The 20,428-nt window shown below is 46.5% G+C and overlaps 2 protein-coding genes across 7 annotated transcripts in view; both read left to right on the forward strand.

Moving 5' to 3' along the window:
- Nucleotides 1-20,428, forward strand: part of lmo7a (LIM domain 7a) — a 69,004-nt gene that overhangs the window by 19,358 nt on the left and 29,218 nt on the right. For 5 of the 6 annotated variants that reach the window (XM_083777466.1, XM_083777462.1, XM_083777465.1 and 2 more), the window contains 6 exons: nucleotides 8,956-8,986; nucleotides 10,310-10,423; nucleotides 11,479-11,719; nucleotides 13,270-13,519; nucleotides 19,348-19,377; nucleotides 20,265-20,379. In XM_083777466.1, coding sequence (XP_083633592.1) covers nucleotides 8,956-8,986; nucleotides 10,310-10,423; nucleotides 11,479-11,719; nucleotides 13,270-13,519; nucleotides 19,348-19,377; nucleotides 20,265-20,379 — 781 coding nt within the window. The remainder of the gene's footprint in view (nucleotides 1-8,955; nucleotides 8,987-10,309; nucleotides 10,424-11,478; nucleotides 11,720-13,269; nucleotides 13,520-19,347; nucleotides 19,378-20,264; nucleotides 20,380-20,428) is intronic. The other variant, XM_083777464.1, reaches the window with a different exon arrangement.
- On the forward strand, nucleotides 15,821-18,696 carry LOC310867395 (LIM domain only protein 7-like). The gene is made up of 2 exons (XM_083777468.1): nucleotides 15,821-15,925; nucleotides 16,353-18,696. The coding sequence occupies exons 1-2, from the start codon at nucleotides 15,918-15,920 to the stop codon at nucleotides 17,212-17,214; spliced, it is 870 nt and encodes a 289-aa protein (XP_083633594.1). The 5' UTR covers nucleotides 15,821-15,917; the 3' UTR covers nucleotides 17,215-18,696.

Genomic DNA, 20,428 nt, shown 5'->3' on the forward strand with positions numbered 1-20,428 from the left:
TGCTCACACCGTGCCAGCATAATGGCTCATTTATCCATATGAATGAGTCTTTAGTGAGGCTCCTTCAACAACAATACTGGCAGTAATTGAACTCGCAGTTCAAAGACGCCATAGAGTACTTTACAAATGCACTTCAAATGGTGACAGAAGGGTGTTATGAAATAGCGATCTGGTATGAATTTGATTGTCTTTCAACAAACGCTCCAGTATGAGTCATTCAGCGTTGCCCAATAATCTAATTATGCTCATTTTAACCACTCCTTTTGATACGTTGGCACAACATGTTTCGGGGTATTTTTGTTCCCATGAGCCACTATAGTCAGCCACCCTTCCATGGCACAAAAGAATATGTCTACACCACACTCCATTCCAAACACACATGTGTGTGCCCGCACGCACACACACCCGCACGCACACACGCACACTATTACAACATCCACACAAAGTCAAAATTAACAACTCTTTAACTATTGCCATGATGGCACACCCTTAGTCTAACCAACCCTCAGGGCATTCTGATGACACTATAAAGCAGGTTATGCAATGTATTTGACCAATGACCAAGAGTTTCATGTACAACTGGGAGACACTGTATATCGCCACCCTCCTCTTTAATCTGACATTTTTGCCATAATGTTGGGTTCAGTTAAACAAAAAAAAATATCCTTCTAGCTAGATCTGTGAAAAACCCCTTGCTCTGAAGCTAGACGCCCACTGTTTATGTTCTCTTGGTTCTACGTATCCCCCTCTTCTAACCAGTATGTGTTGTACAGAGGGTTATTATTAGGAGGTGGGGGGGGGGTCACTTTGAGCCTTTTGGATTGATTGGAATGGTGACAGGACTCATGGGAGAGGGGCTTTTTATAGAGTTCACTTTCTCCTCCCACTGCATTCTCTCCCTCCTGTATCAGGTCTGAGAGTCTGTGCGGTGTGACAACATGTTACATGTGTGTGCCCGCGGGTGCATCCGCTGCGGTTTGAAACTTGATTCGGGCTGTTAGTCGAGGTTCGCACGTTTGGGGCTGAGTGAAGAAACCACTCATACACAGCTGTGGTTTAATGACTTCGGTCCGCTCACACCGAAGCAGGACATGAATAGTTTGTTGTGTTGGAGCTGATCACTGGAGCCGCCGCACAGGCCGCAGGGTTCATTTACTAATGCAAACACAGTCTCTTATCTTTTTAGATGAATCTGTAATGACTGGCCATAATACAATAATGTGTGATTACGGTAGTCAGTGGATTGATCTTGATCTTGGTCTTAATTAGGGATGCGATTTCCTCATTGTCTCGGAATGTGACTCCTCAGGTTGGAGTCGATGATTACAGCTGACCTTGTCAGACCTCATCAGGCTAAATCCTCCCGTCCGACGGAATTCTTGTCAAATGTGAAGAAGAGGAGGGGAGAAAAATGTAACCCTAACCCTCTGTTGTTCTCCGGCAGGGGAACTTACAGCCCTTAAGGAGATACCAGAGTGTATGTCAAAGGGAGCAACATGAGGACATACACGCCTCACTCTGATCCTAAAAGGATCAGAGGGATGCAGACAAGCAAACAGTGGCTTGGTTTGGACTCTTTCTCATCAGAGAGAGAGAGAGAGACACACACAGAGAGAGAGAGAGAGAGAGAGAGAGAGAGACACGCAGAGAGAGAGAGACAGAGACAGAGACAGACAGAGGTTTCTACCTCTGGTGTATATCCAACGTGCAGTTCCTTTAACGCAGGCTGACAGGTGCTCTGCATAGCCTCCCCTTCCAGTGCCATAGCACCACCAGCAATTATGTCTGCCCTCAAGTCTCGTCCCTTTGCTATGTTGTCTTCAGGGCCAGTGCATCCTGTTTCTCGGCAGCAGCATCCTGCACTTGACGTGAAGTTGAATTCATGTGGTACCGACGTGTGACGCAGAAAAGGGTCAGCCGTCCGTCCGTAGACTGAGGATTGAGAGGCCTTGCTTTAAAAAAAAAAAGAAGTTGTTCTCGTGGGAAATCCTGAAGTTGTTGATGTGTTGGCTGTAGGTTGTGATTAACACCTTTACTTACACGTGTTTTCCTGTGTTGAGTTGAAATCCTGCATTTGCCACAAGCAAGATTGCAGTTCACTTCACACACAGTACTGCGTTTGTTGTCACAACCATAAAAGGTTATGGAGCCTGCTTTGACCTTTGAGCTTTTGAGTTTGTTGTGGTAGTGGTTTTTATCCACCATCTGGTGCTTATATTGTTCTATTGCCTCATGTTATGCAACCTGCCCTCTGATAAAGACGGTTATCTGTCATAACCCGCATACTTTCGATATCAAAATTGTCGTATATCGTGAGAAGCTGTTGTGATAGAGAAGATAGAGACCGATAAGAGTCAGCGCCGTCGCTACGTATACGCGCAGTACGCACTGCGAGTAGGGCAACGCGCCGAGGGGGGGCAACATAATGTGCCAAAAAGTGCCAAGCCGACCTTCCTATAACAAGTTTCTCCACGGCTCCGCCGCGTAATAATGAGCGCCTCTGTGTGCATCCCCCCCAACGCCCAAAGTATTCCATTTGCATAAGGAAACACAGCACTCTCGTCGGGAGGGGGAGGCAGCACAAATATATGACGAGTATAGGGCAACCAAATGGTCGTCAACATCCCTGATAAGAGTGTCTGAGATGATGTGCTGCCTCCGGTGGATGTGTGAGCCATACGTGGAAAGCTCTGGAAGATTTCCCAGCTTCATCCACCTGTCATGTATACAGAGTGGTCCTGTGCCCAGAGGTGTCATGCTGACCAGATTGAATTTTCCTTCATCAGTGGAGAGGATATGATTCACAGGCTACTTTGGATCCATGTGCACTCAGCCTTCCAAACAGCTGCCTGCCCAGGAAATGAGGCCATTTGAGTGGATTTAAGTGCTAGATGAATTGTGGCTTCTGGACAGACCCATAGCACACAGAGGACTACTCTATTTTAGCTTTAGCCACTTCCTTTTGACCCTGTTCTTAAGCTGGCACACTGCAATCCATCAGCAATAGCCCCAGAGTTCAGACCGGCCTAATGTCACAGTCACAGGCCCGAGTGGCTGAGAAGGAAAATAACCGATTGTTTTTTTTACCCCACTGACCCTCTCTGTCAACCCCATTGCGTTATGTACCTGACCTCAATGCATCGTTTTCACTCAGATCTAATTGTTCACTTAATGTTCGCCCGTAAAGGGCAGAAATTACAGCAGACAGTGCCAATCATACACGGTTATTATCCCATTACACACTGTTCTGTTGGAACTACTGAGGAATTCAGATGCTTATGCTTACTCAGCTTAAGTGTGTGAGCTGAAATAACCCCAAGCCGACGACATACAGTATTTTTCCTCGCCCCTATACTTAAGGCTAGGAAGGAATTATAACGTATCTGATCGTAGATCAGATGTGTCTGTCTATTTGACTGACATGATGAGAAGTGTAACTGTCCCTGAGTCAGCTTCTGTTCTGTGACCTAGAGGCGAGCAGTAACTGACAGAATGAACCCCCCACTGAGAGAGAGGTTCAAAGTCTCTCTCTAGTGGCGGTCGTCGGATTGAGCAAATTATTGACAAGAACTGGATACCTTTCAAGTGAAAAGTAGGGAGCTGCGCGGGACATAGATCAAAACTGTTCGGCATTTGAGGAATTTGAATGTTCCCATCTCAACAATAAATAAAGAGGAGTGTCTGATAACCTGATTTGATTACGAGACTCCATGGCTGTCTGTTGACCAAAATTACCTGAAGGAATGTCTTGTTTCCCACACGACTCTGCGAGGGTGAGATTGACTGGCTCATGGTTATCATAATTTACAAAAGGACAAAACATCTGCACACACTGCACAATAAGCTCCCTACAGTATTTAGCATCAGGATGCCTTTCCCCTGACTGAATGCCTGTCTTTATACTGCACCTGCACCCAGTTAGGGTGGATGTGCACAATCCAGTTCACCTTCTCTGATGTTATAGTTCATTGAACAATGTTCCTCAAGCATGTGCGTTTTGTCATTTCACCCATGTTGACAGTCTCATTGTTTTGAAATCTTTTTAACTTCACATGAAAGAGAAAGAGAAATAGACGAAACCTGCCTTATTAGTATTTGGGGTGTGGCACACTGTGCTGGCACTGCACACTTTCATGGCTGCAAGTATGGCACCACTTCTTAAGCAGTGGTGTGTACAGTGGCGTGCACAGACATTTAGGTGCTCAGGTGAAAAAAAGGGCACCATGTGCAGCGCGTGGAACCGGCCGGTTGCCTTAATAGTGTGAGATTTATAGATTGTGGGGCCTAAATAATATATATTAGAAGGTTTTTAATCAATTGATCAATGTCACCATGGTCCACATACTGTACAGTGTACAAAAAACGTCTTTGTTTTTCTTCCCCAAAAGGGCACAATTTGCCAAAAGGGCAGGGGGTGCTCTAGCACCCCCTAGTGTCAGGGCCGGATTAACACCTCTCAGGGCCCCTGGGCACTGAAGCTAGAAGGGCCCCCCCTTCACGCACACGCAACATTTTTGCTGTTTTGTAGCCGTTTTGGGGCAGTTTTATGCCGTTATATTGGCCTATTTCCGGTCGCCTACCCCCCCCCCCCTCCCCCCTCCCCAGAGTGACAGCCAATCTAGCGCGTTGTTGCTGCTTTAGACACAATTGCACTTTTCAGCAGCCCTTCTCACCAACAATAAAACACTAATCTTTTTAGACACCATTTATTTCATTCGGATTAGCAGGGGAATTATCTGTGGCCCCTGGGCACGTGCCCAAAGTGCCCATATGGTAGATCCGGCCCTGCCTAGTGTCTATCTGTGCACGCCACTGGGTGTGTATACAAACCGTGGACAGATTGTGAAAGAAGCCAAAGGACTGATGATGGTGAACCGCCATTAAAGTCTCCCCTCCATGGTTACGGCCCTGGCTGTAAATGGCCAACACATTACACAAGGACTATATTTGTGTTCGCTTGGCTGTCTGGAGAGAGAAATACCAGCCTCACCCCGCTCACAGTGGCTGCACTGTCTCTGATAAGCATGACACAATGCTTCCCAAGTAACACTGTATCATGCACATGCTGATGCCTTTCTTTAATCAGTCTCCACTTATGCGCTCGCGTCTATAAGCTCAGTCCAGCGCTCCTGAAAAGCGTGCATATTTGCTATAACTCCTGATGAATGCAGAGTGACAGGGCAATTTCAATGCGGGGCGTTTTATTTTCCACAAGGCGGACAGAGAACATTCCATGTGGTATTGAATGCAGCAGAGCAGGTGATCTTCATTGCACAGGTATGCTCGTGAGCGTTGTGCACACCCATTACTTTTAACCCATTCTGACCGGGCACCCATTTTGGTGTCGGCATCATGTTATGCTTTAGCTATTTAAAAATAGCAGATCTACAAGCTCATATCGCGCCACCGAGTGGCGCGATATGAGCTTGTAGGTCTGCTATTTTTGAAAAAAATCGAAGAACGACGGACATTTTTAGAATCTGATCTCAGGTCAGAATGGGTTCATCAGACCAGTGTGTGTCCATCGGAAACCTCGTATGAATCTGATCTCGGGTCAGAATGGGTTAAGCTTTGGTATTGGGTTGGTGATCTGATCGCTCTGTTATTCCTACAGTCTGGGGAGTGCACGGGTAAGCAATGGGACGTGGCTCAACGTCTTATCCTGTCTTTGTCCTTTGCAATGTTGTTGTCTTAAATAAGGGCTTGGCTGGGACTGGGCTGGACTTATTAGCGTTACATAGATTGACACTTCTCCATGGTCTCCCATGCAGGAGCATTGTTGGTTTTATTAATGTGTTCTAGGTCTGTGGTATCTGTTGGTTCTGTGCAAAAACACAAGCAAACTACAACGTTTTGACCATATTTCTTACCATAACTGTTGTTTATTTTGTCTTGCACCAGTGACAAAACTGGATTTGCATGACGTTTTCTTTTGATCTGTGGTTCTGCCTCTATTCCAGCACAGCCAGAGAGCCAGTGGGAACTCATAGACTTGAGTAATATCAGGTGGATTACTGATACTGGTGGATGTGCCAAAATGATTTGCGTTTGCTTTCGCTAAGATGTTATTTGTCTAATATTTGAATATTAACGAGCCTTCGAAGCTTACGACTGCAACACACCCTCTTTTTAAGCTCATGCCAAATAGAAGATACATAAAGTAACACTATAAGATAACATAAAACGGAATAAAACAGGCCCCAACAACACGGTAACATAAATCCTATTCCACGTACAGCACCACGTAATGTATAAGATCCACATAGTGATTTAACTGTTTATATGCATGAAGGTATCAACTTTGATTGACGGATCCGGTGCGATGCAGAAGGTGCCTGTGTTAACATAGACCACAGAAGCTTGGGTTTCTCCCTTAGGGGTTTGAACTACTTGAGAATGCTGTCTGGTGTCTTTTAGACTTCCACTTGAACAAGGAAGGATGTAACCAACAAACCTGTTGGTGATTGGTTGCCGGCAACCCGGCCTTCGACCTCTCCAGGAGTGTGGAGATGTGAAAGCTCTTGTAAAGCCAGCAAAGGTTGAGCCTTGTGACTCAAAGGGAGATGCTGGGGAGGAAGTGATGAGGAGTTCCTGCTAATCCGTCAAGCTGAATACTGTTCTGTCAAGACCGCTGTGTATCCAGAAGACCGCGGGGTTAAAGGTTGGTGGGTTCACAGCCTCGGTAGATGTGTTTGCTTTCATGACTGAGCTGACAGTAGGCGATCTTTTCGCTCGATTGTTCAAGGAACAAGGGTTCACGTTCAGGACCGTGAAATTATAATCGTTAAATAATTAAACCACCTTAAACCACATGCCGTCACAAACGTTGTGGGATTATGAGATGAACATGTTGACACGGGTTTCATTACAAAGGTCAACAACTCTTTTTTTTTTCTTCTCCTTGTTCCTAAGGTGCACGGAAATGAAACAAACGGGAAGAAAATTACACATTGTTAAATAAAATAAATCATAATCTGTATAATCATCGGGACAGGCGGGCATCTAACTACTGTATATTCCACGCAAAGTGTTTTTGAAATATATTTTCATAGGAAGGTGAATTGAAAGATTGACCTATAATCTTGTGGCCTCTGCAGGCTTCTTGCATGTTCAATGATCCCGCGTTTGTCTTTGTCCAGGAGTCACAGTGTTATTCCTAGTCTGCCAAGTATAAAGTGCAAAACCTTGACGTTGTCTTCCTTCGTGTGAGCGCTCAGCTGATGCAGACTGACTACTGCACAGCCCCGAAGCCCGGCTGGGCTGAAGAATAGCCTTCTTTATCCTCTGTTCCCCTTAAACAAGCCCTCGGCTATTACCACTAAACATAAATTAGCATTAGGTAACCAGTGCTGTGGTAATTTGGTCCACTACACACCCTCCCTTTGGACCAGGGCTATAATTGTAGCTGTTGTGACTGTGTTCCAAGCCACACAAGAGGAGGTGGCTTTACCACTGCTCCCACTGCTTTTATTGGGGCCCATAAATTTGCAAGATGTGGAATTGTGCGTACGTTTATTTCAATTTTCACTTGAAGTTCTGACGTGCGTGATGGATCACCCTGGTGTGAAATGACGCACGTTTTGGTGGACGGGTAGATCACACTCTTAACCCATTTTGGGCGGGAACCCCTTTTGGTGTCATTATGCTATGCTTTAGCTATTTTTGACGAATCGTGAAAAGTGACAAAGTGTCTGAGAACGACTGACATAGAAAAACATAGCTTTTTCAAGAAAACAGTCAGGATTTAGAAGACATTTGCAGAATCGTCCCCAGGTAAAAATGGGTTAATCCACTCTGCTGCATTACGTCGTCAATGCTGACGTCTGTGAACCTCATTAAAGCGATCATGTATATGATCGCTATTGCATGAATAATGTGATTTCAGTTGCACCTTTCTACTTTCTCCCGGCTACTTTTTCCGTCCCCCTGAGCACCTGTAGGAAATATGAATATTGTTTTGATTGACGTGCAATGCCGTCTCAGGCCTCAGAACAGAATGTTCACTAGATGCTCAGCAGGTGCTCCCAACTTTACGTGTGCATGCTGGGGAAAAAGGCTACAGGATACCCAAGTACTCTTATGGTAAAAGGGCATGTGTGACTATTGTATTACTGCGTGATGGGAGGAATGTGTAGCATGAAGCTGTGAAGTATATAGCCATAAATCTCCCTCTGTCACTGTGGTAGGTTAGTGTAGCACCTTATCGGAGTCACTAATGCCTTTTTAAATAGATTACAGTGTGGGGGCCCCGGAGCACGTGGATTGATTGTCTACCTGTGTGACTCAGGTTAGCCTGTGGGCTCTGTTGCTGTGTTTTCCTTTTTACCGGAGTAAAGTGAGCTGGCATTTCACTGGGAAAGTGATTTAATGACACCCAGGTCAATCGCCAGACCCAAGAATAGGACTTCTATAATAGGCTGACTCTTGAAGCTGTGACAGAGAAGAACCTCATTTGTTTTTTTGTTTGTTTTTTTAGAGAGAATCATTTGTTTATATTTATCCGTTAGTAATTTATTATATCAGTAACAGCAAGAGCTCTTTCTGTATCACCAATTATTTTTATGGCTTCATGATTTTGTGATAGTTAGTTGTTACAGCATACACTCATTACACACTCACTAATGTGAGAGTTCACAATGTCTTGTATTCAGCTTTGTGGGGATATCTGGAAAAAACACTGTGTGCACGCGTGTGTGTCTATGCGTGTGTGCGTGCGTGCATGTGTGGACGCGTGCCTGTTTGTGCGTGCAATCTGTGCATGCATAGTTACGTGCGTGTGTGTATTCCCTCAGCCTTTGTGTTGTTGTGTGAGGCAGAAGGGGTGATGCACTCTGGATTGTGCTCTGAGTTTCCAGCCCTTTCACTGCACAACACAGAGCCCTCAAAATGCCCTCCATTCTTTTATTGTGGTTTAAACCTCACAAACACACCTGTCCCTTCTGCTCTCTCCCACAGGCATCAAGAGACCAACCGGAGGCTGAAAAATGTGAGTGATTTTCTTTTTTTCTTTTTTTTCTTTGGATGGTTTGATTTATTGGGAGATTAACCAAATATTTTTCAAGAAATCTCTAAAAAGAGAATACCAGCGCTCACGGAGATGCATGTCCTTTAAGGCACGTTATTAGTTTATATTAATATTATTCATATAAACGAATAAAGTGCATTAAAGGACATGCATTTCCGTGAGTGCTGGTATTCTCTTTTTTGAGATTTCTTGAAATGTGAACTTTCCTCGACCGCGCACCCGGCAAGGATGTTCAGACAGATTGAGACGAATTGGAGTCGTGCGGGCATCCTTGCTTTAGATTAACCAAATATGAAAAATGTCCTTCAAATACAGTTATGTGTAGGGCAGTATTGTATGAATGTTATAAGTCAATTGCTATGACTATAACACGGTATTCTACTCAACTACAGAATACCACATTATTTAATTAAGATATTGTTAAAAAATCTATAGATTTATTACTTTACTCATTGCATAATAGTTTTTTGTAATACTTTCTCCAATGAAACATTTGACATCAATGCTTCATCAAGGAGGGTTTCTTCCGAGAGCGCCTTAAGCAGCTCCAGCTGGAAACTATTGCCATTTAAATGATGGTGGGGCTAAGTTCATAAAACAGAATCATAAAAATAAAATAAAAATCATAAAATAAAACCAGAAACATAAAAAAAAGAAGGTCAGCAATGTATAGCACCACAAACGTATGGGCGGGGCCTCAGTTGTGTTTATTATTTTCTCAGTGGTACGTGACCTGTCCATCCCCCGTACTACTCGCACAAACAAACAGTAACAACAGAGCGTTCTGGATGCAGGGCCAGCAAACAAAGAGCATACCGTAGTGTACACTGCAAAATCCTAAAGTTGTTTATGTAACTCTGAAAGTGTGGGAAATGTAAGGATTTGACCGTGCGGTATACTGTGCACGACATGACCTGCCAGAACAGGGACTATAACGATATATAACGACGATAACCACCACAGCGTTCACACTTTGGAACAACAAAGTGAGCACAGACAGAAGAGTGAGTGAGTTTCAAGCAAACCAAACATACAATACAGTACGTGTTGGCTGATGATGAGCTACTGTAGGCTAAGCCTACTAGGCTTTATCCCTCCGTGTATAAGTGCACAGGGCGTAGACAGTCAAATACTCAGTGTTCGACTCTGAGAGTGAACGTAATGTGCACTCTCAGAGTTACGAATGGATAAATGACACCTCTTTACTGTGCACAGTTCATGCCATATAGGTTGTATGAATACTGTCTGTAATAACTTAAGCATTCTCATTTTTTTACTCTACAGGTGCTGATTACCGTATACTGGCTGGGTAGAAGGGCTCATTGTGACCCGTTCTATGATGGACCTTACCTGAACCTCAAGGCATTTGAGGGATTATTGGGAACAGCACTAGCCAAGGTAACCGGCCAAAATACCGTATAACAAGACATCTGCCTCGTCTTATACAGCACGTGTGCCAAGAACAATAATGAATCTGCGAGAACGAATGACATGAATGAAACCGTCTTTTTACAACTGCTGTACATTTTCTTTATCCTTCCTGGTATGTAGACTATGTTGGCGGAGGAATGGATGTGATAGGCTGGAGGAGGGCCTCAGAATGCTGGCCACTGAAACCATAGCTACGTTAAGTCATAAAATGAGCCGATCCCTCGACTCAGCTATTTTAATCTTGTTTACCGCTTTGGCAGACAATTCAAAAATCATGCTACACTTTTGAAAATAGCCCTTGCCTCAAGACGCCCGCCCCTTGTCGTGCCAGTGTTGAATTTGACATGTTGTTTACACACAGATTTATAGGTGGCACGGCGTGTTGAGCCCCTGTAATTCCACAGCGTTTTGGGGCTTTTCCATAATAGCAGTTGCTTACGACACGTCTTGTACGTTTATCTATGATAATCCAAGTTCACTGGAGCAGGGTAAAGCTGAGCTTAGTTAGTGGACTCGCGCTGTCTGCCAGGACTCGGTGGAGATCACAGATCTGAGCACGTCTTTTTTTCCCTTTGAAAGTGGCTGACGAGTCTTTGCATGTTTATAACCAACCCGGGCTAAAGTGGCTCCATGGCTTGTTTGTGTGTTTATGCAACGCCCCTCTTTTAGGGGTAGTAAACACAATCATCTAGACGAGGACATGGATAACAGCGCTGTTTGTTTCCAGTTAGATGACAGTGAATAGAAAACAATGAGGTATTGCAGTTGAAATTGCAGCATGTGTTGCCCGTTGCACACACACAGCGCCTGTTTACAGTCGCTGATGGTGAGTCTGCAGGAATGACCAGACTTCACACTCCACATGGGACATATCCGTCTCTCTCTCTCTCAGACGCACGCACGCACGGGAGTTGAATGCTGTAATTGGCATGCTACTAACTGACTGTGATTGTGTGCACGCGCGCGCGCGCGTGTGTGTGTGTGTGTGTGTGTGTGTGTGTGTGTGTGTGTGTGTCTCTCAGGCACTCGAGGATTCATCAAGCCAGAGAGGCAGCAGTGTCAGAGACAGTGGTTTTGGAGACAGCTGGTACTCGGAACGAGAGGAGCTGTTCCAGCTGAGAGGAGGAGGAGGAGGAGGAGGAGTATTCGGAGGAGGAAGAGGAGGAGGACGCAGGAGAGAGGACTCCCTGGACAGTCTGGACTCTCTGGGCTCCCGACCCCACAGCGTCTCATCTGACACCACACTTAAAGGCAGCAGCGAGGGTAGGAGCACAACTGCCAATCACGACCATGCTCTCACACACTCACACACACACACACACACACACACACACACACACACACACTATGCATGCACTCTCACGCACATGCATGCACGTTCACACGCCCGCTCGGAACATCCGATGAGTTGAGTTGTTGAAACACTTTTTTTTTTTATTTATTATGTTTATTATTATTATTTAGTATGTTATTATGTTACGTTTGAGGAGAAAATGTTATAGTGACATAATTTTGGCTGTTGTACTTCTATACAGTTGCGTATGTCTTTTAAAAATCCTGAGCAGAACTGACTTGCTGAATGTGTTTGAGTTACAGTCAGTTTGGGTTCAGTCCAAGACTCACCCAGCATGTGTTGATGCAGGAAATGTACTTGTCAGTGACTATGCTAATTTGGATCAGAGTATAAAGAGCTTTCCAGGATTTCAGCTTTTTCTTTTCATAAAATATTTGTAAAAAGTAAAATATGCCATTTCAGAGCCAGAAACCAAACTCCCACATGTGAAAACAAATGCCTATCGCCACCTAGTGGTTTGTTGTTGTAAATTATTTCCACCTAGGAAAATTCACCAGGTTCAACTAAGGAGAACTAATATTTAAACATAATAATAAAAAAAGAAAGAGAAAAGATCAGCTGATGAGGGGTTTAATTTTCCTTTGAGAGAGAGAGAGAGAGAGAGCGGAGAACAGGACGTTTGCCGGGAAAGTTCCTCAGCAATTAGAGAGTGACTGCTCCCCCTGGGTGAGAGGCCGGTGAGACATTCCGCAGTCTTCCAACACAGTCTTGTAAATGAGGAGGCCTCCATTCTCCACCAACACCCCTCTGTTCCCGCTCATAGCAGGAGGAACAACCAGGGGGGCAGTCAGACAGATATTTTGTGAAGCCACAAGGAAATCGGGATTTCCTGAAAGTTCATATAATGGCCTGTTGTGGCGCTGTCATTGGGCCCAAAAAAAACCCCATAGCCCCATAGAAGTCCATGTATTTGGGCCCAACTTCACCTAGACTGTATTACCTTAATAAACATGGTCATGAATACTTTCTGCTTCCAGTCACTAGTTTAAAGTCTCATTTCTAATGTCATAATATTCTTTTTGGAAAATTATGGTCCCATTTATTAAAATAATTACCATAAAGTCGCGTATGTTCTGAAGGGCGTGGCTACCGTTAAAGTCTATAATCGGGATTCCCCACCCACTCGAGTCAAAATAAAAACCAACTAAGAAGAAGTCCCGCCTCGTTGTCTGGGCCAGCCAATGGGCCAGCTGGGCCCAAACGGATCTAGAAAGATGGCGATTTACATTTCAAGGACTGACAGGCTTCATTTTACGTTCTTGTTAGACCCGGTGGAACGCTATGTCCATATTGTTTTACAGTCTTTGGGAACAACACACTAGTCTGCTCACTGGACCTCCACTGTCTCCCCCCTATTATCACCCTACTCCCTATCACTAAACTTGACCACTTCCCCCATTTGTAAAGAATATTTTACTGTACACCTGCCACCCTCCTCCTCGTCTCCCCTCTGCTCCAGGTTGTTGCAGCGACGCCGAAGCGGACTCCCTCTTCAGGATGGCGGAGAACAAAGAGTCCGTCAGCTACCGCCGCTCCGCGGTCGTCGCGCCCAAGGCCGCCACCCAGTTCAACCAGTTCCTGCCCACCAAGGACAAGGTCTCGGCCTACGTGCCGGCTCCGCTGAGGAAGAAGAAGGCCGAGCGCCACGAGGACAGCCGGCGCAGCTGGGTCGGTCCACAGTACACGGAGGAGGACGGCACGTTCACCAGGTACGGGTCACACTTCGCATCATGGCTCTCGCTGTATGAGAGGGAGAGTGTACAGAACGTAACAAAATGTACCCGATCTGGTCCATTTGGTTACACGTAGACACTCTCTTGGTGGGTATATGCAGGAGTTACATCACTCCTCTTCGACTTTAGTCCCAGTTTGTGCCACACAAGTCAACTTAGTGCTCCTATACACGGCGATGCTTCTTTGTACCATTGCATTATTGAACTTCTCCTCCTCTCCCACTGTCGTTGTGCTGTGTGTGTGTGTGTGTGTGTTGCTGCTGTGAATGATGTCTCCATGGCCGTTGTGCTCTCTGTGGTCATGTTTTGTTTTGCGATCACTCACTCATGGACTGACGGCGTCAAGTGAGTCGTGGCCGTCTTCGGACGCCAGACAGGCGTCCCAGAGCTCCCTGCAGCCCGCGGCCCACCTGCAGTGGGCGTACGAGTACGAGAGCGGCAGCGACTCCGACTCGGACTCCCGACCGGACCCCGACCTGGTCCTGGACGACCTGGCCGGCAGACGCTTCCAGAGCCCCTCCCCCGCGCCCCCCACTAACTTTGCCGTTCCCATGAGTCCAGCGGCGGCGGGGGCGGCGGAGGGGGGGTGTCAGGCGGGGGGGCGGAGAAAGGGCCCCTGGCCCGTGGTCACTATGACGCCAAAGGTCGCCCCTCAGCAGAACGTGACCTTACTCAGGTCAGCGCAAACCACGACACGACGCAAGAGAGAGTGGCTTTGGATTTGCCTGCTTGATGAGGGTTGAGATTAGAGAGTGCTTCTCTTACCTTCAGTTTGCATGGTTATTGGTTATAACCATAACCATGAGCAAAGGCCTTTTGGCCTAGTGTGCCGTTTCTAACCGAGCTGGAAGTTTTGTCATCGCTTTTGTTCTCTTTTGTTTGTTTGTTTTGCGCATTGATTCACAGTATGAATTGTTTTGCTTGAGCTTGAGGTTCAGCAAGTTTATTTGCCCCTTCAGAGTTTGATGAGCTGCCGAGTGGTTTGCAGTCATGAAGCTCCTTGAATGGACTTTTCCTTATTTATTTTTTTGCCATTTTTATTTTGGTTTGGAGTTTGCGTTGGTTTCCTAACCCTTCGAATGCTCTCACTGGAGAATGTTTGCAAACCTCAGGAACAGACACTCTGCTCCTTGCTGTGCTGTTGACTGGTGTGGTGTACTTCCCGATAAAAAAAATATATCTTTGACCAGTTTGAATTGGCTGTCCTTTGAGCAGCAGAGACCGCCGTGGCGCCCCACAGCCCACCCAGCAGGACTCGGTGGTGAGGATGGACCACCACCGGCCCATGTCCGCCGACAGCCTCTTCCGAGAGCTGTACGACGACTCGGACGACGATGACGAGGATGACGACGTGGGCTACGGCGACCCCGTTCACGACGACCTCTATGCCCGCAAGGTGGGCCTCACGTCCCAGTCCGCCAGCAACACGCCCTACGACAAGTTCTTGCCCAAGTTCTGGACGCCCGAAGAGGACATTCACATACAGAAGATTAAGCTGGGCTCTCAGAGGAGGCCCTGGTACAAGAAGATGCAAGGCTTCAGGTGTGTGACTGCAGCGCAAACAAACAACGGTGTGAGACACAGTCCACGCCATAGATATATATTAATGATATATCGGATAGCTCTCCCTGTTCATTCCGTCTGCATGCTGTAGCTGTCATCGGCATGCACTGCAGGAACAGTCTGTATGTGTTCCACACATACAGTGTGTATCATCATATCAATATCTGCAATGCACAAAATGTTCACGTAGAGGGAAGATAACATAAAGACTACTTTGACAATCTCCAGCATTGAATTAATTAAATGTAACCTACTTCAGTTCCCACTATTTAAAATAGCGTCCTTGCTTTCATATTAACCTCTTTTTTTTTTTCTTCTTGTGGACTAATGCCACCCTCTTGCATGCTACTTTATATCAACCTCGGTTATAAGACTTAAATTCCTTTTACTTCTTTCGTTTTACTGTATATGGATTCTCCCCATCTGACCTATGTTTCTTTCTTTCTTTCTTTTCCCTTTCTCTCCTTCCCTTTCCCTGTAACTTGACCTCCCCGCTCCACCACCACTCCCACAATCCCTGTATCCACCTGCTGCCTTCCCGTCCTCCTCCTCCTCCTCCTCCTCCTCCTCCTCCTCCTCTCCTCCCTGTCGCCGGTGTCTGTGTAGCCCTAAGAAGTCGGGCACGTCCTCTGACGACTCGGACTGTGACGTCAGTCCTTGGCGTTCCTCGGCCTCCTCCCCCGCAGGCCCCTCCTCTCCCTCTCACTCCCACACACCTGAGACTTCCGCCCACACCACCACCACCCGCGTTGTGGGGAAAAGGTCGATACAGCTGCATGACTGTGACGATGCAGGAATGTTCTAGAGAGCCATGCTGATGTAATAAGAGCAACGTGAAGGGCTCTTACTGTGGGGCAGATGTTTTCTAATGAGCTGCCCCCCCCCCCCTAACATACTAATGACAACAATCACAAAACGGTGCCACTGATGTCGCCTTAACATGCTTGAGAAGGCAGCTTTGCTTGCACAGACTTTGTTGGAATAAAGGCTGCACATACTTTTAGTGCGTTTTCTTTTTTTTTAGATAATATATTAGCTGCTATAGCATCACGCAGAGTGATTATTGAATCCTCGTTTGATCAAATTTAGTGTATTTGTGATCAAATATCACCACTTTGCCTGCTCGTTTTTTTATCCCTTCCTCCTTTTCTTGTTCTTTCTGTACTCCGGTTCACATGCATGCACTCATCATCTCTCTATCCTTCTCTTTTCCTCCTTTTCCCACCCTCCTTTCCCACCCTCCCAGTCCTCACATTCAGCTACACCCTGCCCCCCTGCTACCCGAGCTACAGTCCCCTAAGTTAGAGACCCTCCCTCCTCTGGTGTTTGCCAAAATGGACCCCACCTCGGGTCCCAAGCTCGTCAAGTGCGAGAAACGGCCCCTCCTGGGCCGCCAAGACCCCCAAGAGCCCCCCGACCCCGTCGACTACGACGGCATTCTCCCCGACCTGGAGAACGACGACATGTTCGCCCGGCGGACGCTGGCCTTCCAGTCCAACGCCGACATGGCCGTGATGAAGACCCGGCTGTGTGCCCAGCGCACGCCGCGCCACCTCTACTCCTCCGACCCGGAGCTCAACATCGTGGTCCAGCCGCACCGCGGCGGCGGCGGCCTCCTCCTCGGCGGCGACGTCGAGGACCGGCTCGAGTTCCTCCCCGACATCGAGCTGGACGACGTGGCGTACCGCATCACCGCCGCGCACGCTCAGCCACGGCGGCGGCCGCTCTCGTGCGACAACTACGCCCCGATGCCCATCCCGGAGCCCTGGGCGCTGCCCCCCAATCTCCAGGCCAGGCTGCTCTGTCCCCCGTGCCCTTTGAACCACGAGAAAGAAGCGGATAAGAATCGGGAGGGGGAGGGGGGGGAGGAGGAGGAGGTCCACCTCAAAAGCGACGACATGCTGCTCCGTAAGCTAGGCGGCGCCGGGTCCGTCCTCGGTCAGGGCGCCTCGCCGAGAGGCAACCCGACGTCTCCGTCGCTGCCGACGTCCTGCAGCGAGGGGGACCTGCTGAAGATGCGGGCGATCAGGGAGGCCAGTCAGCTGAGGTTTAAGAGGAAGCTGTTGTTGGAAAGGCTACTAGCTCTCAGATCGCAGGAACGAGTCTAGTTGTTTTCTGTTTTACGGTGCCCCCCCGTTGCTTTTATTGACACTGCAGGTTGTGTATTTTTTTTCTTTCTCCTTCCCTTTATTGATTCCTTTTCATTCTTTGTGTGAGAGCTTCCCTGGTGACGTCTGGCTCTTATTGGAGCTGGAGTTGCATGCATGTTGTTGTTGTTGTATACCCTGTCGTGGAATGGTGTCAAAGACGGGGGAATCTTTACCAGTCAAAGCACTTCCTCCTGCTAAAGCAGGTGCCTTCCACGCTCCCTTAAATCTATAATATATCTAAGCTATAGGAAATATCGAAACACAAATATCCCAGTGGAGGAAATGTAGCAGACTGACGTACATCATATTACTTGATCATTTTTATTTTCGTGTTTTGGTTTGACGTTGCCTCTGAATTGTGAAAAATAATATGCATTTTTGCTGACCGGGTTGATTGTATCCAGCCTCCACGTGGCCTTTCATTATAGAGGGTATGCGCGTGCATAAAGCCAGTGGCAGATCGGGTGGCAAAGTGATTTTGACTTTGTTTAACCCATTTTGGGCGGGCACCCCTTTTTGGTGTTTTAAACATTGTTATAATTTTGATATCGAAAAATAGCAGATCTACAAGCTCGTAGATCTGCTATTTTTGAAAAATAGTTTTTTAAGATTTTGAGGTCGGGCCTAAATGGGTTAACATTGTTTAACATTGTTTAATGCAATCAGATAGGACCTTTCTGTGTGGATGTATGGGGCTGTCAAGGCCAGAAAGCAGTTTTTTGCCACTCATTATTAGGCGTTCCTGCATAACCTCCGGGTATGATGATGATGTCATCACGTGCATACCCTCTATATTTACAATGTACATTGTACAGTATATAATCTCTCCCTGTTATTGTACACTGTACAATAACAGGGAGAGAAATGCAAGGCACCCTCAGTGGATAGCCTTACTGTACATGTACACCCACTGCTGCTACAGTGTTTCTGTCTTTTGAAGTGTTCCTGTTCAACGGCCTTTCATTGTTCTCTGAGCACAATGACCAATAAAGTATCTTTCTAAGATGTACAGTACACGTACTGTACAAACGCAATTGCATGAATTCTGACAGGATCTACCACCAAAAGTACATTTCCGATGGGGGGAAAAACAGATTGTTTTGGTTTTCATAATGTTCTTGTTTTCTTCTCCCCTGGACTGAATTTGCCTGTGAATGGAACCATTTTTTTCTGTCCAAGCTTAATAAAAGAAAACCTCAGACTTCAAGCTTTTGTGATGGAATGCATTGGAGCCCGCAGCCTCTCCATATAGCACAGGTATTAGAACAGGACAAACTGTCGTTTCCTTTGGAGTGAAGGGAACTTCACACTTGACATGGAAAGCTGATGTAATGTGCCCGTAATAGTGTAGAAAGCTTTACGGTCTAATAGGCCAATTTTAAACCAGGGAATGCCTGAATGCACTACATCAAGCAGAGTCATCATTACATGTACTCTACTGAGATTTCCCAATGCTCAGCAAGAAGATGAAAGTTAATCTCCATAGGAACATGGAAACGCATCTATACCACAGAGACATGTGAACGTGCGTGTGTACACAAACACACACACACCTGCACACACACACACACACACACACACACACACACAGCAGCCATTTAACCTGGCCTGAGGCCATCTGGATTTACTTCCCTTTATGGAAAGCTGTGTTTCCAATTATGTCAGAGTGTGTTGTAGAGAGGGGAACCACTGGTTTCAATGAAAAAAAGTTGTATAACTTCAAAAAAAATAAAGCTCCAGAAATGACCCTTTCACGCAACATCTTCAGGAGCTATTAGCACAGGCTTATACTTCACCGTCCATATACACCTGAAACTCTTTACATATATATATATATATACCTGAAACACTGTTCAACACCAAAACAGAGAAAGTCCAAACCAGGGAAATAATAATCTTTTGATCTTGGATTTGCTTTGGCGATGGAATGCTGATTTTCCTAATTGACCTCTAGTCAGGGAGCCCACGCTCTTCTTGACCTTGATCTTAAAGTAACAGCGGTCCACCCTCGGGGCAACAGCGACAGCAGTCGGACGCGCACCGTTTCGTTTGTGACCTTTTTTGTCTGTGTGGTTCTCTCTGGTTTCCTAGACTGCTCCAAAAGCGTGATGGTAGCGACGGGTGAGTTGATGCGGGGTCTCAGGAATGTGGCTATACTTTTGCGCGTTTGCCTTCTGCAGTCGTAACCACCACCACACCACACCACGGCTCCTGCTTTTGTGTTGTTGTTGCTGCTCTCACTGTCTAGTTTGCTAAAACCTGCTGACGCACACGTTTGGCTGTATGGCACGGGGCCAAGTGGGGACGGATGGGGTATTGCTCTACAAAGCTCTATTGACAAAGCAACAAAGTGAGGCGTGACGAGGCATACGGCACCAATACACACACAGCAGGGACAACTGCCCAAACGCTACAGTACTGTATGTCCCCGTGAGCGTTTCAGTCAATGTTCCATAGTTCTGCACCTCCTCTCAAATACTCTCAGAACACTGATGGCACTTACGTGGAATGCATAAACCTTTTACAGGTGAGTGACAGCGAGCACTTTGACATCCACCAAAACTCCGAAAGCTTCGTAATACTGTGTGTTGCATGAAGGGGATGGTTTATATAGCCGTGAATATACACTGTACTGTACTGTACTGTACTGCAGCATGTTGTCCTGTAACCCATTCATCAGCTTTCGTGTGGTTGACCCGTGTGCTGTGTTTGTGCACTAACACCTTTTACACAGATAACATATATTATTAATAACCTGGCTTGTTTTCTCAACGCAAAAAAACACGTCGATGCCATTGACTCTAGAAGACGTGGTATTGTTCAACACCTTGTATAACATAAAGTATTACAACTTCTCACGCTGCATGAAAACGACCTGTTGTGGAAATAAACACTTCACATCACATCACACCTTTCGCACGCGTTTGCTTGCCGGTTCCCTGATCTTTCCAAAACGTTGCTGTCCCGTCGTCTCCTATACTCTCCGTCCCGTCCCATACCAATCACAGGAGCAAGTCGATGAGTGACATCCAAGTGGACCCGGCCGTCCTGCGACAGGTGCGCTACGAGGAGCTGCAGAAGCTACGCGAGACGGTGAAGGAGAGCGACGACCAATGGCAGGATGTGAGTATACCACTCTGAAGCACCCATTCGTGCTTAGTTGTGTGTCTGC

This window comes from Protomyctophum parallelum, assembly GCF_964188405.1.
Source record: "Protomyctophum parallelum genome assembly, chromosome: 11".
Lineage (NCBI taxonomy): Eukaryota > Metazoa > Chordata > Actinopteri > Myctophiformes > Myctophidae > Protomyctophum > Protomyctophum parallelum.